This window comes from Macrosteles quadrilineatus, unplaced genomic scaffold (genome assembly GCF_028750875.1).
Source record: "Macrosteles quadrilineatus isolate MER2022 unplaced genomic scaffold, UCM_ALF_1.0 Scaffold_3__2_contigs__length_128488019, whole genome shotgun sequence".
Classification (NCBI taxonomy): Eukaryota; Metazoa; Arthropoda; class Insecta; order Hemiptera; family Cicadellidae; genus Macrosteles; species Macrosteles quadrilineatus.
In genome coordinates this window covers 112,086,521-112,104,828 of record NW_026542596.1, presented here as the reverse complement: position 1 = coordinate 112,104,828, position 18,308 = coordinate 112,086,521, and the positions used below count along the sequence as shown (strand labels likewise).

The following is an 18,308-nucleotide window of genomic DNA, read 5'->3' as shown; positions in this document are numbered from 1 at the left end:
TTGAGTACATGAAGTATCATTTTAAGAACTTGTGTAACGGAAATATTAATCTTAAGTTTAACTGAAACAGACCAGATAACAATAAAAAACAAACTTAACAACTTATTAAGAAACAAACCAAATTTATACTAATTACAACTGAGCTGTATGCTACAAGCCTTGATTCTTCATACAAATACAATGTTTTATTTTAAAATATGCAGTATAAAAGTTGCAAAAATAATAATAGTAAACTGCAAGGTAATTACTATCTAATAGTAACATATTTGCTATGTGAAACAAACAAATTTTACACTACCTAATTAAGTTACAAATTACTCATGGTGTAACAGCAACAACTGTACCATACCCTCAAAGCATCACTTCTTAATTGTAAAAACTGTTTGATTTTGTAATATATACAGTATAGTTGCAAAAATTGTAATTGAAAAACTGCAAGGTACCTAATTAGCATATTTGCTAATTGAAGCAAACAAATTTTACACTGATTACAAATTACTTACAGTAGCCTATAACAAACAACTGTAATGTACTCTTCAATCCTTGATTCTTGATACAAAATAAAAACTCTTGAGACTTTTTAAATACAGTATAACAATTGTAAAAATGCCAATTGCAAACTGCAGGGTATTATATAATAGTATCATGTTTGACTAAATTATTATCATGATAAAACATTGTACATGACTGCTTACAACATTTGTAAAAATGCTAGGTTACAGTAATTATTGCAAATAATAAAATTGGATAAGGCTAAAATGTAACAACAAATTTTAATTCTGTAAAACTAAAATATGATTAAATAATTGCAATAGAATGAAAAAAGTAATAAAACATTTATCATATGATACAATTTAGGGGTTTCCACAAATAAGGAAAACATAATGAGAAAACTAGCCACAAAAAGATATCTGATGACAATTTAAACACTGATAAAATATTAACAATTCAATCAAATAAAAGTCTACTTAAATGAATGATCTTTTATTAAATAAACCTTTTTTGTAAAGCCATTTAATGTGTTTTTAAGTATCCAAAACTACCTTAATTTTAAAAAAATATGATTTTTTTAGTCTATCTTTTTTTTGTTTAGCATAGGCTACATGTTACTTTTGAATCCAGGTTTTAAAGCATCTATGGTAAACTTCAACCAAGCATTTCAATCATGTCATTAATTTCATCATCGGAGGCAATAGCTTCATCAGGGACGAAGAACACTACTTCTTCATTGCCTTCGTCTTCCTCTTCAATGTCTTCAATGTCCTCAATACCTTCAATTCCTTCAAACAATAAGTTAAAGCACTTTGATTTAGGATCCTGGTAGTGTAGGTAGGGATTTAAAGAAGAAACTCGTGCCAAACAAAGCCAGCAAAAGTTTGTGTTGCACTTCCTGCAGATCATTTTGTTGCAGCCGTCGTTTTTCTCTATGTTGATATTGCAGCAAGGACACTTTTTGCTGTTTTGTGACATCCACGCTTCCGTGTCAGCGGTGTTCACAAGTTCTGTCAGTTGTTTTTTACCATATCGCTTTTCCAAATCGAGCCTTTTTTCACGATCTGCGTTCTTGTACGCTTCGACCAGTTCAGATTTTTCTTCGCTTTTCAGTCTACACCCCTCTATTCCGTGATAGACTCTTCTGCAAAACACGCATAAAGCGAAGCCGCAGCTCGGACAGACGGCCAATGATTCCTCGTCTTGAGTGGAGATGGGGTATTGGCAGGCTGGACGGGGGCAGTAAGTCATGTTGCTAATCTTGTCTAACGTTCTGTTCAACATCAATCTGTCGTATCTGTCATACAATTCTTTTGACACCAGATCGTTTATGAGGTTGGCGGGCAGTTCAAGACCACAGTTCTCCTGAGGACACACTATACACTCCATCGTACCTTGCTCTATGTGCACCTGACACAGACGTCGTAGACACTCCACACATGTGATGTGACCACAGTTCAGCTGTTTACACTGCTCCCCTATCACTTGACTAAAGCACACGTTGCAATCCTGCATGTTCTTGCTAAACTCATCTTTTGATTTTGAAGCGTTGTAATCTATCAAGTTGAAAAATAGTCGTTTGACACATTCTTTGTGATAAAACATAAACTTTTCATTTGCCTCCTTGGTTAGTTTGCTTATGACTTTACTACGGGCAAAATAATCTACACCCCTATTTTTCCTCCAACTGTACTCTTGTCTTTTTTGGTCGAATCTGTTGTTATTTCGTTTGTCTTTCAAAGCTTGTCGACTATAGTACAATTTGTATGGTTGTTTGATTTGGTCCAAGCAACTTTCTGAACCCTCTGATTTTGGAGTTGGATCTTTCTCACACAGTTCATAACTGTTTGTGATATTTAATAAGTCTAGACTCTGGTCTTTTAAAAATGAACACCAGATAAAAAGTATCTCACACTTGTTTTCATCCCATAGTTTATTTAATTCCATAACAAGTAGTTCTAGCTTAGTCTTACTAAGCCAGCAACAAGATAATAAAAAGTCAGGACAACTGATGGACGGATAATCCTTTGGGAAGGAGGTGCAGAGTCGGATCGGAGGCAAGTGATTAATCGGAAAACTGGTCCGACCAGATTCTTGAGACAGCGACAGAGTAAAGTCACAAGGGAGTGGAACGTGAGCTTCAAACACGGCTGTCACTTGGTCACAAGCCGAACTGCTTGAAAACTCTTCTTTTGTGAATATTTCACTCATGACTGTCAACTCATCTAGCTGGCGTGTTAAGTCCTCACATCCCTGCAATGTAAAAGCCTTAGTTACCATATTGAAAAATCACAAAATGAAAATATATCTCTTGAAATTGTTTAGTAGATGAGAAAATACAATGACAAGATTTTTTGTTAATTTCTTAAAAATGCGAAAAGTAAATGAAATAAGTTAACAAACAGGATAAATTTTTAGTAATTTAATACACTAGCTAGAACATTAAAAAGAGAGTTAACATATTATTGTTCATTTTATAAACGCTGCTAATTTGCTATTATTTAACAGTCAGTAAAAATACTCTCATGCCAAAATTTACTCATTGCTAATAGCTGTAAGCTATTAAAATGTTCACTAAAATAAAAAATGTGGATTCCAACTATATTGAAACACTCTGCAAGTTCCTGCATTTCAGAACAAAAGCCATGAAATGCTTGTATTTAACCAAAAGCATTCGATTGAAAAAATTGTGTTATTATTGACCCAACTGTTGGACTAAATAAAATATGACGTTAACACTATTGGGATTAAGGACTTAACAAGCCAACCTTACAAATAACTCACAAATGCATGAAATTGTTTACATTGACAGGAGTTTTTGCCATTGCCATCAGCAGAATTTGCTGCAACCTCTAATCAAAAACAAACTAAGTTCTATTCTAGAACTTCCCCTGTAAATTGACAACTTGACGCTGCACTGTGGTCTGGTTTTGTTAAATTAGAGCAAGTCAGCTCCACACCCCTTCAGTAGTGTTCGCTTGCCTTTTACCTATAGTTTCAAACTGATGGGATGTGGGTAATGGCAACCTAATTCCTCCACAACATCCTTCATGTTTACTGGACTTGCTCCTGGAAACATTTCTCTGAGGAAGTGGCTGTTAAACAAGCGAATGCATGCATCAACCAATCACCTTCCTCATCTGTTCAATACTGTTCAATGAAATGGCAACCATACATAGTAGGTATTTTAAGCCAAGTATGAATGGAGATGAGTGGCGCGATCTTGTAGTCTTGACTCGTCCGGCAAACACTTATTTTCAGGACTAGTAACGTAATATACTATTACGCCACACTACATTATTTTGACGAACTTCCCACGCAAGGATTTAGGCCTAGTCTAGAAAAAAGCTGTTTGCCGCCAGCTTATTCAAATGGGGTTTCATTGCGTACTACCATAGATAAATCATACTCCCTTAGTAGATTTGTCATCCTTATGGAACAGCTGAAGCTAATTTTATTGTTTATTCTGTACGTCCAACTGTAGAGGTTATGTTTTGTTTACAATTTTTTTCTTGTTATTTCAGTCATTTAAATCATAATTTAACTAATAAAACGATTTAATCATAAACAATAACTGGTCTCCTGGTTATATAACCAAATAATAAAGCACAAATCATGAAAATAACCCTAAAATAATATAAACAAAATGTTGCCTACCCCAGCGATCAGTGTGGACGTACATGAACTAGACACAAAAAACAAGCTTCAAAATTTACAATGGGATGAGGAGTCTACTTGTGTTGCTTAGTCTATGGTACTACTGTACTGTAATGGGTTTTATCGGACACCAATCAGCTGATTATACTGTATTTAGGTGGTAATGAATAGTAATAAACAAAAAGGATCTATACAGATCTAGTAGTATAGCGTAAACTATCGTACGTAACTCGTCCAAAATGTGTGTACCGGACTCGTATGGTAATCCCGGGAACGACCACACTCATCCGGTAAACACTTATTTTCAGGACTAGTAACGTAATATACTATTGGTATCTTACTAGTCAAACACAGCTGATTCGTTCAAGATTAGTTTTTGTTCAATATTAGCTGCTGTACCTGTGCTTTGCAATGGGAAGATGTACTATACCCCCTAATCCAAACACTTGTTAGGTAGATCGAATTTATAAACAAAAAGCCACCAAATGTTTACAAAAAGTATGACCTACATTGTAATTGTCCTACTGTTTACATTAACATCAATAACATAATTTTCATAACTTACGGTTATAGAGTCTTTCTTTGTTTTCATAATCAATGACATAAATAAACCTACCACATAGGCCTAGTTGTGTAGTAGCTATTTACATTACAAGTGTAGTAAGAGCGTTTTTACGGGAATGTTGCTGAAAGTCAACAGTCCCGGAAGATCAAATAATTTATACCTGTGCCGCTAGGTCAAAAACTACAATGTTTGCAGTGTCTGTAGATCAAAAGTTCCAGTAAGTCAAATAGTACAGCCCGAGCTAAAAACGTAGTCTATGTTAAAGCAATTGACTTATTGGGAATTTGACCTAATGCAACAGCAGTTTTAATATAACGAAATAAGGTAAAATACAAGTTCAGTTTCGCTGAGTCAACAGTGCCGGAAGATCAAAAGCAATAAAACAAAACGTCGATTCGATTCAGTGTAAAGTAGACCTCCTGCAACGCTTACTACACCAACAAAACTCGCTTTTAGTTACTTCGTGTTGTGTCATAATTACAATAGAGCTAAAATTATCATATTTGGTACATAGCTTATCTATTAATGCTTCTTGCCAACTGTTTGGTCAACACTGTAAATAGGTATAGTTTATGTAATGAAAAGCCTTTCGTCAAAATTTGTGGCATAAAATACACGCAAGGACGATCTGAAAATTTCTGGTTATTATATACGTTTGTAAAAGGAGATCCATTTAATTGTAGAACTATTTTATGAGTTATAATGTAGTCTACATATAAACTGTGTAAATGTATTACGCCTCGGAAGGGTTGAAACCTGTCCAAACTATCATATATATTATTAAAACGTAAATGGGATTTTTTCACGATTCTGAATCAACCAGACGATGGATTTTCATTAGTTTTGTGTTGAAAGAAAGATAATTTTGAGAACTAGGGAATGTCAAAGCCATAATTATAATTAAGGGTCCCAGTTTTTTAGAAATTAAGTTTTATTTTTAAAAAGTCTAGCAGCCGACGCTAACCTTCTAAGCCAGCTTTTAGTACAATATAATTTGCTTAACATAACAGCTGTAAACATTCAGCATCTGTGACACAAATTCAGCATTTGGAAACAAATTTAAAGATATAATTAGAGTTGACTTATTTATACTATGTGTAATGCTGACCATTGATACATTCAATTCTTAGGTATGAGGATGGCAGATTAATTAAATATGCATAGTAAAATAAAAGGATGTTCAAATTATTTTTTAAAGGAATCTTTGTAATCATCGATTTGTTTTAGTCCCATATAATTTGTTTTAACTAACAGCTGGTTGAATATAACTATTAGGTTTTTGGAGAATTTCCCATATAGGGAATAAGCTATTACCGTAGTACTTATGGTAACACCTGGACCCGGGACCGATTTCATTTTTCGTTTTGAGCTCCCTAGAGGCCAAAAACATCATCCGTTCAAATTCATATATACAGGGTGATCAACTCAAGGAGGCCACCATTGGGAAATCGGAAACGGTAAGAATTAGAGAAAACATTAAATGGGGAACATTCCTTTATTTTTTGTGTCAGTTAAAAATATGATTTTAGTTTTTTTATCATGTTTTCGGATAGAATATTCAATTTCAAAACTTTTTTAGCCTTGACCCTTTTCGATTAACCCACTCGTTTAGGAGTACAGCCTATGGGAAAATGACTTCCGGTGTACATTTTACATCATGTAGCTCCTAAACGAGTAAGTTTAGAGCAAAATTGCAAAAAGTAAATTAGTCTTAGAATTGCATCTACATTCCTTAAAGACTATAAAATAAAAAGTTTTCCACTTTTCAAGTTTGCTGCCATTTCTTAAATAATATAATTCATATTTTTTATGAATTTTATGGTCTTTTTTGAATGTGGATGCAATTGTAAGACTTTTTTACTCCTCGCATTTTTGCTATAAACTTACTTGTTTAGGAGCTACATGATGTAATATGTACACCGGAAGTCATTTTTCCATAGGCGGTAACTCCTAGACGAGTGGGTTTATCGAAAAAATTTCAAGGATAAAAAAGTTTTTAAATTGCCTATTCTATCCGAAAACATGATAAAATATAGGGTTCGATAAGAAATTTCAAAATTGGCCGCCATTTTGGAAAATGGTGGCTGAATTTCAAAAAACTAAAATCATATTTTTAACTGCCACAAAAAATAAAGGAATGTCTTCCATTTTGAGTTTTCTCTAATTCTTACCGTTTCCGATATCCCAATGGTGGCCTCCTTGAGTTGATCACCCTGTATAGCCTATATTTATTTATTTATATATTTTTCCCGGGGGGAACCCCAGGACCCCCCTCCTTTTTGGGGGGTATTCCATACCCCCCAGGCCCCCGGTGACCCCCCCAAAATATATGTCTAGGACCGCCCTTGTCTTCTTTACCTATAAAACACATGGGATACAGCCTTTCTTCACCGATCACGTAATGTGTGATTTTCTATAAAGTGTTGGAAAAATAAAAGGTAAAATAGATAGAATACAGGTGTACTGTATGTGGTTTACACACAAATATTCATCAAACTGTGTGATATTTTGTTATTGCAATGAACAATTTGGGAGTATCGTATTGTTTAAGTCGATGGAAAATCTTTGTTGATCTTGTTTTACAAGCAAACCAAAAATATACAGTAGTCACCACTCTATGCGACATATTCTAACCAGAAAATTGTAATCATATGATTCTATAAGCATTGGTAGGATTGCAAAGTACTACACAAACATTATTTCAAGGGTAATAACAGTCACAATTTCCGCCGACTTTAAAAGAGTCAACTAAAATATTATACTAATGGACACACAACTAAATGGAACAACTAATGGAACAACTCACGATGTACATATAACAGTTCGATATAAGCATTGAGTATACACGTCAGTGGATACGTGTATACCCAATGATATAAGCAACGGCGCAACGGTTCTTGCAATTTATTGCTTATTGTTTTTTAGAGTTTTTCGGACTTACTCACACTCGTATAAGGTTGTCCACGTTTGTCATTGATAATGTAGCCATGTAACATGGTTACACCCATTGTCACGAATATGTTTACAAGTTTTCCGTCTGTTTTTGAATAGCGATACATTTTTTCACATACTTAAGAACCATCTGATTTTGTGCATTACATGTTCGTCTCAATTTTATTTGCTTTAGTAGGCATTCTTTTGGTTGATGAGGACTTCAATCGGTCCTTTCAATGATTGCTCATGAAATATAGTACTTTGTCCATTAATTTTTATTGTTTGGTAAAATGGATTAAATTATCCAGCAAACCCAAATTGAAATAGTAAATATAGTATTTCAAACAAATCAGTAACATGTTAATAATGTAGCCTACATTATTTCCTTGAATTGCATAACAGCAATTAATTGGGCTGATCCTAATATAAATAAATCAATATGTTCTTCATAGGCATAGCATGGGTTCATAACATGAGCCGCTGGGGCTGAGCCCAAGGGATTTAAAAATGTAAGGTTGGTCTGCAAATTTACGTGACACGCTCTCTCTAATGAGACATGAATGGTCAAAATCGCCTAAGAAATGCGGAGGAGTTCAACGGAAAAATTTTGTGTTGGCGTTATACAGTATGGTTGAAAAGTTATTATCACTTTTTTATCCCTTAAGAGGGATGGACCACAAAGACTAAGACAAAATTCTTATATAATTGTAATACTATTTTACTTGTTTTTGAAATGGCGACCATACAAATGTATGCATTTTAAGCCAAGTATGAATGGAGATGAGTGTGTGATGAGTGGAGCGATCTTGTTGTCCTGTTAGTGACTTAAGGCCGACATAATCCTTAGACACAGCTGTTAATTAATAGTCCATACAGTCAATTAATAGCAGCAGAGGTCAAGTTTGGTAGGTATCAAATTAAAGGGTTTATACATAAAAATACATTGCCGCAAACCCAAACTCAAACGATGATGATGATAATAATGTTAATGATGTAGCTAAAACGTATCGTTTGAAATTTAACAGCTGAAAATAAGTGAAATAGAAAAGGTTTTGGTTAAATCCATCAAATTGTAATTGGACACTAGTAAGTACTAGTGCACTTTTTGCTACTTCCCCCCTTCGGTTTCATGTATTCCTCTCAATTAGTTCAAACCTAGGGGGATTAAACATTAATGTTAATTAATGTTAAATCCTCCTAGGTTCAAACCGTAAACACCCAGATCGAAACTCGCCTGTCGTTATTTTAACATCGCCTTATTTTTTTACTATATTTTTCAAAAAAGAAAGATTATATTGATTTACTTTGAATTATAAAAATGTTAACGTTTTATTTTATTAAAGATTTATGGTGATACGTAAATATTGTGGTGTAGTAAAGTATATTATATTGTAGTTAAGTGTTAAATGTAGAAATTTTAGGGTGAATCGAGATGAATCTTTTTTTATAACATGGGTCTCTCCTACCTTAACATACATACCAAGTTTCATAGACATCGGTTGAAAAAGTGTAAAGATAAATACGGTATGTAAAAAATACAAAATGGCGGATATCTGGTTAACGAAACGATTTTGGAAAAAATCTTATCCTTCATTTTCTGTTTATTTTGACCCAAGGAATTACTAACTAGGTAAAGTATCTCTCCGCTTATTTTTAACACCCTGTTTATGATGTATTCTTATTAATATAAGTGAAAAATGTAAGCTGGTAATACAGAAAGATGTTTTATATATAATATGAATGTACTGGTAATCTGTATATTCATCTTTTTCTTGTCCTTAGAACTGTAAATTAAAAGTCCACTCAGCAGTCGCATCGTACGATGTAGTTCTTTCCATGCGTTGCGAAATGCTAAATTTGCCGTCCTCTTCAACCCAAGTTATCTATTGAACCACTTATTGTAAAAAATTTAAAAAAAATATATTTTACGCATCACACTTTTAGCTACAACTTTGCCACAGACAAAACATCTCTAACCCAAAAACAAAAAAAAATCTCGCATGCTAACTTTTTCATGTTAGAAATCACGATTTAAAAATATTTCACCATACATATCAATTTTTATTAATTAGATTGGTAAATAATTAAAGTTCCAACAAAACTGTCATCGAGTAGGACTAACCAAGAAGTTCTGTGCCAATTTTCAAAATTTTAGCACAACTTTAAGTACACCAAAACACGAAATTATTGAAGTCATGCGTCGAGAGGACTATCGCTCTTTTTAACAGATTATACTTTTGACCTTCCGGCACTGTTGACTCAGCGAAACTGAACTTATATTTTATCTTATTTCGTTATATTAAAACTGCTGTTGCATTAGGTCAAATTCCCAATAAGTCAATTGCTTTAACATAGACTACGTTTTTAGCCCGGACTGTACTATTTGACTTACTGGGATTTTTGATCTACAGACACTGCAAACATTGTAGTTTTTGACCTAGCGGCACAGGTATAAATTATTTGACCTTCCGGGACTGTTGACTTTCTGCAACGCGTCCGCGTTTTTACATCACGCAGGTGAATGTTGTGCAACGAGCGAAGGCGAGTTGCATAATTCACCGAAGTGATGTAAACACGCTCTTGCGTAACGTGTAACGTACAAGATTTTACCTGACCCGACAATATTCAGGAGGTCACGAGCAATATTATGCTTCATTACCAATTTCACTCATCTTCTAACAGTAACGTTCATTTACAAACAAAAGCTAGGTTAGGAAAATTCTTCAAAGCATAACAATAAAATTCAAACACAGCTGATTTCTAGCGTTGAACGTCGTTGGCTCCATAGAGGTATATTTTTTAAGTTATCCACTCAATGTTATTTAAATGGGTTTTATTACATCACCGAGTGAGTTTTTTTCAACTTTACATCACTCGAGAAGTAAGGAAGTTGTATACATCACGCTTGGGATAGGGAAGTTTAACATGGCGGGTTAGGTAAAATAGTTTTTATTTAATTTGTTTGGATCAGCTGTCTGAATTTGTGAATAAGCATTTAGCAGTTCTGACTGTTAACATTGAAATGTCTACGCAAAGGTAAACAAAGTTTGTGAAATTTCCCAAGCTTCCATGGAGTGGAGACCAATTAATATTTCTTTTGAAAACCTCACCTCAAAACTTTAGACATCCAAGGGGCGTAGCCCGAGAGGAACTCAGAGAAGTGAATAGCCCTATGATATTCCTAGGTACGTGGACAATCTTTGTGCTTAATTTGGGCTGTGCCAGTTTAGTATTTTAGTCGTGGCAGCCAGACAGACAGACACCACATCAATTTTATTATTGTATTGATAGATGGATAGATTAGTTTCGTTAAAATTCAAGATACCTTCATATTAAATGCAAAGCCCTCACTGACTGTTTGACTTACTGACTCAGACATCACTAAATCTGCTACTTCCCATTGACCTAGAAGACTGAAATTTGGTACACTGATTCTTTAGGCATTAAATATGAAAACTAAGTAGTTCAACATGTTAACCTTTCATGACTTTTCATAATATTTAGAAGGAATAAACGAATCTTAACATCTGTTTCAATTAAACAAGTTGGTTCTATGATGTTCAATGTTCAATACCATTATAAAGTTACAAGGTTTTGGTGCAGAGCGATTAACTTTTTTTAAGTTTAAGATAACAGCTATTGAACAAAGCAGCAACAAAAAAAAAGCTGTGATAGACAAAGAGAAAACTGTTAAATTATAAATTGTTGTGATTGTTCGAATAGGGTAATTTTATTTTTAAGTGCATATAATTCATCAACTTAATGAATTTTTTTTTAAAGTAGGCCTACTGTATTGTGTTTGTTTTTCCAAAAATAACGCCTGGGAAACGGAGTAGGCCTAGCGTGTAAATAATTTTAGTGCATTACTGATCAAATCAATGGCTTATCTTATCTTATCTAACAGGGGCAGGTCAAGACCTTAAAGCACTTCATCCGAAATCAAATTTTTCAATTCAAATTTAAATTTTCATTCAAATTCCTTCCAAATCAATGGCTTGGATGGAAGGAATTAATATTATAGATATGAATGTTTGGAGTGTGTCTATAACGTGAAAATTAATTGACCAATTGAGCTTATTTTTTTCCACGATAAGAGCCAATATAACCACAGAATTAATGGGGATAGTATTTTTTATTTAAATACTCTCCTAAGGCTCTGCCCTGACAGCTTATTAAGTCCAATGTTGTTCTTCAAATTATTCATGAAAAGCCACTCGAAATGCCACCCAACCCAATACGGCTATCAATAGTTAATATTTATGAAGGCAAATGGGGCGAAGCCCGCAGGTAACAGCTAGTAGCCAATAACCAAGTACCTATTTTTGTGATGCCGAATGATTTTTTTTAGTCCTAAACTCATTCTAATTTTATCCCAATTCAAGACTTGATTTGTTGTTATTGTGTTTGTTGACTACAAGGAGGAAAAACGGAGATGTTGTAAATGTGAATGCAAACATGCCTAGTTATGATTTATATTAACTTGTGGTTGTTAACCATTATAACAATGAAACTCGCTCTAGAATAAAGACGTTAATTAATTTAATAACATTGGAAACTTACCGGTGGCTTATCTAAGGCGAGCCGGCGCACACACTCTTGTCCTGTGATCACCGTCAGGTCGGGCAACCTCTCAGAGACTGTGATGCGACATCCGGCGCCAATGATGCAGCCATTACCAATCTCCACATTGGGGCCAACATAACCTTAAAATAAAAAAAAATTACAATAGAACTGACATCGCAACATGTAAATAATCATGATAAAATCAGTCACTTACAATGACAAAGGGCCGGTAAAAATAGTATATTCATTCATTACTACTCAATAAGTTGAACAATTTTTAGAATCGACAACAAACAATATTTAACAATGACATACAATATATATTGTCACAATGCATATTACTATACTAATACTAAGGTCATTTTTGTATTTATCAGATATTTTAGTTTATACCAAAACAACACAGTTGGGCCTATACCATTTACTTTTGTAGTCAGATACTTAAACACACAAATTCCATTATTTTTCTTATATTTATATTTATTTGCTTATGTGTTGCCAGTGACATTTTAAATTGAATTCCAAGAGTTAGTTCAAACGCTATTAAGGGAAACTGGTCCAAGTCCAAAAGTTAAGGTTTTGTGGATGTGGTAAGTACACCCACCCCTCCCATACCGAAGTCCGAGACGCTTACCTCTAGGCTGGCAACACACCCGAGTGGATTAATTTAATTTATATTTAAGTGATCTTGATGAGGAAACTTCCCATTGTTTGGGTAATTTGCTATGGTCATGGACTATTTTCAAATGCAGTGTGGCGTGTAAATTGTTAATTTATTTTAGAGTTAATATTTATATTAACAGTTTTGTTTTAAAGAGAGATTGCTACTCAATCTGTGCATTTTTGCCGTTACTCTAACAGAAAATTAATTGTTTGTAAGACTTAAGAAAACATTGAAAATGTGTATTGTAATACTTGTATTACTTAATAACAAATAAAAATCTTAAATCTAGATTAAAACTAATAAAAAACTCTTATCGTGGTTTTATGAAGCAACCCAACGACATTAGGCCTACACTACTAACTATAGTACCGGTAATATTGGATTTTAGGCTGGTTGGTAGCCTCCAAAGTACATGCATTTCACCTTGGGCCTGTATGTGAAATTTATTCAGGAAATTGAGGGTTAAGTTAAAAGAGAATTGATAAAAGTAATTATACAAGAGGAGGTTCCACCTAGTTTTTGTCATTAACCGTTTCAGAAGATATTGATTTCCAGAGGTTTTCCGATTACAGTGTCTTACATATTCTCACTCTACTCTTCTTTCTTTTAAGTCCAGTCCACTTCGCAATGCTTTTACATTTGAAATAGCCTTTCAAGGGAAGAAATACAGAAATTCCATTTCAGATATGGAGAAAACATCCATATTTCAATAGCCTAGTTTGCCAAAAATCATTGATGTTTTTTTTTTTTTTTCTTTGATGTAGCAATAACAATCGTAAAGGCCTAGACCATCAATGTAAAAAACATCAAACATTGATAAAAAAAACCATGTTTCAAAAACATCGGCTATCGATACTCATGCCAAGTGCTAATATTTTCAAGACATTGTAAAAACACCAGATTTAAACAACCAACTCAACACACTTGTTGGCAACTATATAAGTTTTTATATAAATGTCTAGATAGACAGATATTAATATGAGTGGACTTACATTTAGATTCAAACACGTTGTGATCACCAATTGACTTGGCATGTATTTCACATCCAACTTCAAACACATTATTCACTCCAATGTTTAATGGCACAGCATTTTCTTTTGATGTGTCATCCCTAGACCTGAAATAAGTGATGGACTGAATAAATAAAGTCATATTTGTTTATGCTTCTTGTTGCAAGCTTGTCCAACAAAAATGTTGTGTCATAATTCACCTGTTTTTAGCAAATTTTCCATATAGGGAATACAGGGGTAAGACCTAGACCTGAGACCAATTTACTTTTTCGTTTTGAGGTCCCTAGAGGCAAAAAAAACCATCCGTTCAGATTCAAAAAAGTAATTTTTTTCCAAACTATTTTGTAGAGATAAAAAAAATAATTTAGTATATTGAAGCTTTATTATGCGCCTAATGGTTAACTTATAGAGAAAAATTCCAAAAAATTGTAAATTCAAAATTCCCATGTTATTTTTATGGAGAATAATAAAATGTAATTTGCTTGTTTATGAACATATTTTGATCAATTGGTTATTTTACAATGTATTTATTTCATAATAAACTTTTAACATTTGACAAAAAAAAAACTTTTTCACCCTACCTGTTGCAGCAAACCTAAGTACTCGTTAAACCAATGCTATTTAAATAGGGAATGAATGTGATATTTTTAACACGTTCAGTGCTGACTACATCAATTGATGTAGTACGTCACAAGCTCCCATGGCGGACTACATCAAAAACTGTAGTCGCACCACTCCAACTATATTGGTACAGTGTTAGCTCAGACATAGACGGGGAACGTTGTATCTCGCGTCAGCCTGTTGTGCCAGTTCTCGAGTTTATTTTGGCGCGAATCGTTTTCAGCTCCGGGTTTTAACTTCGACACGGGACCGTGGTAACCTTGTACTTTTGTGTGGTGTGTGTAAATGCGGTGGGTGGGGTTGTATATAGTTTTCGAATAGTTTTTAAATTTCTCAATAATTGTCTTACTCTGTAAGAACAGTGTTTTTATAAATAACAATAACTCATTCTTTGACATTGTGTGTGTGAACTAATTTTTTGCATTGCCGATCGTTCTAAATGACACTTGGACTGATTGTATATAATTTTCTGTGGTTATTATTCCAATAATTACCAACTTTTGTGTCAAGAAACAAGTTTGTCCCGTTAGATACAAATGTGACAGTAAACGGACTACTTCTTCTTCGCGGGGACTCAGCAAACCGGCCCCTCTAGCGGACTACATCAATTGATGTACCGGAAGTGACGTCACCAATATTGACCAAAATGGAGGCCTGGGGATCTTCTAATGGCATTTTGGATTCATTCACATCATTTACTTGGAGATTTATCAATAACCATATTTTAACACTTTAGGCACGCAATACTAACCCATTTCAGCACTGAACGTATTAAGGAGATATTTTAGAGTAAATCCAATCAGGCAAATGGAAATTCGCTTAGTCTGCAGGTTTGCTGCGGCGGGGATATTATTTTATTTAGACTGTAGACATGGGCTTCCTTCTAAATTAAAAACTATTATGAGTAAAAAATAATATAATATAACTATCAAATAAATATTGTAATCCTTGACATTTATTACAAAATAACAGAAACCATTATTTTCTCTAAGAAGGCTTACCTGTATATGATTGATGCTTGTTCTTCAATGATATTATTTTCTCCTATTATGACTTGTCCTGCTTCAGCAATTATAGATGCTTTAGGATGGATTATTGTCATGCTTCCAATGGAAACACTGCCCTTGAGTTTGGATTCAACGCATACAACTGCTCCAGGAGATATTTTAATACTGTGAACAAAATGTTATAATTACTAGGTGAAACCCGTTGAAATCGACGGTTAACGTTGATGTTTCTAGCAAAATCATTTAAATATCAATAAATGAAAAATCACTATATTTTTTTAACGATTTGGGGTTTTTGTGATTAGGCAGCGTACTTTAGGTACTTCCGATCTTAATATTCAATACCTAACTCAAATGAAGTCTGGTATTTCACTGAAAGTTCTTAGATAACGTAATAGAACTGAGTAAATATATCTAAAATTAAATTCCATATCCGAGAAATAGGGTAATCAAATTTATGTTTTTTATTGAGTAATACAGTAAGCCTATCTTGAACTTAACCGATTCAAACGATCAATATCTCATAATGAAAGCCTTACTACTAAGAGTATTTTAAGACCAAGACATATAAAATAACTAAAATAAAAATGGAGTTATGTATCATTGGTTGCAGATAAGATCTAAAATAATTATAACAAGACAGTTGCTCAAAATCAAGCAAAACTGCAACTTTTAATAAAATAATAAAGAACGAGAACATAAACAGCCTCAAAGAGTCGCAGAAGAATTTAATTTGACTTCTCGGAGCCTTTGTCCCCACAAATTTTTGTCACAGTCTTAAAAGATTGGACAAATTGGTTGGTGTTTCAATGTGTGACCCTACTCAGGGCCGGCCTGAGGGGTGTGCGACAGTGACGTAGCCAGGGGGGGGGGGGGGTCCTAGGGGTCCGGATCCCCCTTCCGGTCTTAAATATAATATTTTTCTGTAAAATTTAATGTAAAATTATATAATCATACTGTATTGACGTTGGGGTTGATTATTTTCAATGACAAGAGAGCTAAAAAAGACAGTTTTAGGGCCTATATTTTTCAAATTTTTCCGGGACCCCCATTTTACCCCCGGACCAACGCCCCCCCCCCCCCCCCCGGTCGGTCGACCCCCCATATTTTGAAATCCTGGCTACGTCACTGTATGCGATGTATGCAGCCGCACACTCCAGCTTTTTGGAGGGGCATAAAATTGACCATTCTTTATAAAAAAAAAACTTTAATTGGCAAATTCATAGAAATTGATTGAAATGTTGGGCAGAAATATTTAAAATGTTAGGCTATGTTCTAAAAAAGGCTCTTAGAGGCTGTTGATGAGTACCCGGGGTTTCGTGGCCTGCGGTTATCGTTGATTTCAGCCAATTTTCTGATCATCTCTCGAGGTCGTGTGTAGACATACTGTATTGTCGTCTCCCGCAGTCACTGTTGTCATGCGCGATTGCAGTAGGCTAAATTGACATTTATAGGTAGAAATACAACATTCACGCATAATTCTTGATTCAAACAAATCCACGAATAGCCTAATTCCCAGATTACCCGATTGGTGGTCACCCTTTTCTATAGGCCTACCGTATAAGTATTGCAGTCACAGTTATGGCGCTAACTTACCTACTATTAGTTGTGCCTAGGGCACTGACATTGTCAAAAACGGGCCTGGCCTTAACAAAACAAATAGGCCTACAAAAAAGTGGACTTTATGTTCATATGGATGACTCCCACTAGCCTAGGCTTAATCATTTTAGGGGTACAGTACGGTAGGCCTACAGATTCTTAACTGGGCTAGGCTATGCTAATATCGATTGAAATTATAGATTCGATTAAACTTAGTCCTAGTAAACCTTCATTCGATTTTTTCATTATCAGCAAGTTTGGTTGGTTAGGGGGGTGGACTTCCATATCTGTTGTCAAAAACAACCGAATGGAAATATCAATCGTTTCATACGATATATCGAATGAAATAATAGCTGGGCTATATTGATCAATATTTTGATTCGGTTTTCAACAACTCATACAGAAGTCTACCCAGGTTAGGTTTTGACAGTTTCATTTTATAATAGCCCAGTTAAGAAACTGTACCTCATCTTAGCCTGAAATAAGTTGATAAAGTTTTTTGGCTTACTTACTCCTTACTATGAGATTCTCTGTTACTGGAAGAACTCATGTCACTAAGGAATATTCAGTTCTAACGTAAAAAACAATCAAGTAGGATAAGTTAAAGCCAAATAAGGATGTTAACAATAACGTAGACCTAGGACTAGGACTGAGTTTACGACGGCTAGGCCGGTAGATCTAGTAGGGACACGGACAGTCCAAGATTTTATGATTACAAACACAAACAAATGAAAAAATCTGAACTCCCTATTACTAAACGCTACTAAACACTATAACACTAAACATAAACAAACTGAAACTAGGCCTAATCCCTATAATAATGGAAGTTTCTATTTCTATTTTCTAAAGTAATCTTTTTTTTTATCATTTATGTCATTATCATAAACCATCAAACGAAAACTTGTCACTGTGAGTCATTCTCAATCCAATCCACTGTCCACTCCACTCTTTCTACTAACCACCAGACTGAGCAATTTTAAATTTTAGTTTTATTTCGTTCCAAATTACCGTTCGTTCCGTGCCACCATCGATTATATTATTTTTATTTATAACAGCCACCACCATGCACATAGCAAAGCAAACCCTTCTTCCAGAACCTGGGCATCCTGATCATCCATAACCAATAGACAACCACTACATGAGGACATGCATGTTTGAAATAAAGAACAATGAACAGGGCCTGGGGCCCATTTCAT

The 18,308-nt window shown here is 34.4% G+C and overlaps 1 protein-coding gene across 1 annotated transcript; it reads right to left on the bottom strand.

The window, feature by feature from the left end:
• On the bottom strand, positions 1-17,938 carry LOC128989610 (E3 ubiquitin-protein ligase RNF14). The gene is made up of 5 exons (XM_054411546.1): positions 17,625-17,938; positions 15,508-15,678; positions 13,868-13,992; positions 12,209-12,351; positions 1-2,745 (listed from the first exon to the last, which is right to left on the bottom strand). Exons 1-5 carry the CDS (start codon positions 17,660-17,662, stop codon positions 1,147-1,149), a joined length of 2,076 nt encoding a protein of 691 aa, XP_054267521.1. The 5' UTR covers positions 17,663-17,938; the 3' UTR covers positions 1-1,146.
• Positions 17,939-18,308: the final 370 nt, after the last annotated feature.

Excerpts from the sequence above, each read along its gene's own strand:
- LOC128989610 (XM_054411546.1), bottom strand. The coding sequence starts at position 17,662 with ATGAGTTCTTCCAGTAACAGAGAATCTCATAGTAAGGA. Across the intron at positions 15,679-17,624 it reads AGAGAATCTCATAGTAAGGA|TATTAAAATATCTCCTGGAG; the intron begins GTAAGTAAGCCA and ends TTTTGTTCACAG. Across the intron at positions 12,352-13,867 it reads CAACGTGTTTGAATCTAAAT|GTTATGTTGGCCCCAATGTG; the intron begins GTAAGTCCACTC and ends TTTTATTTTAAG.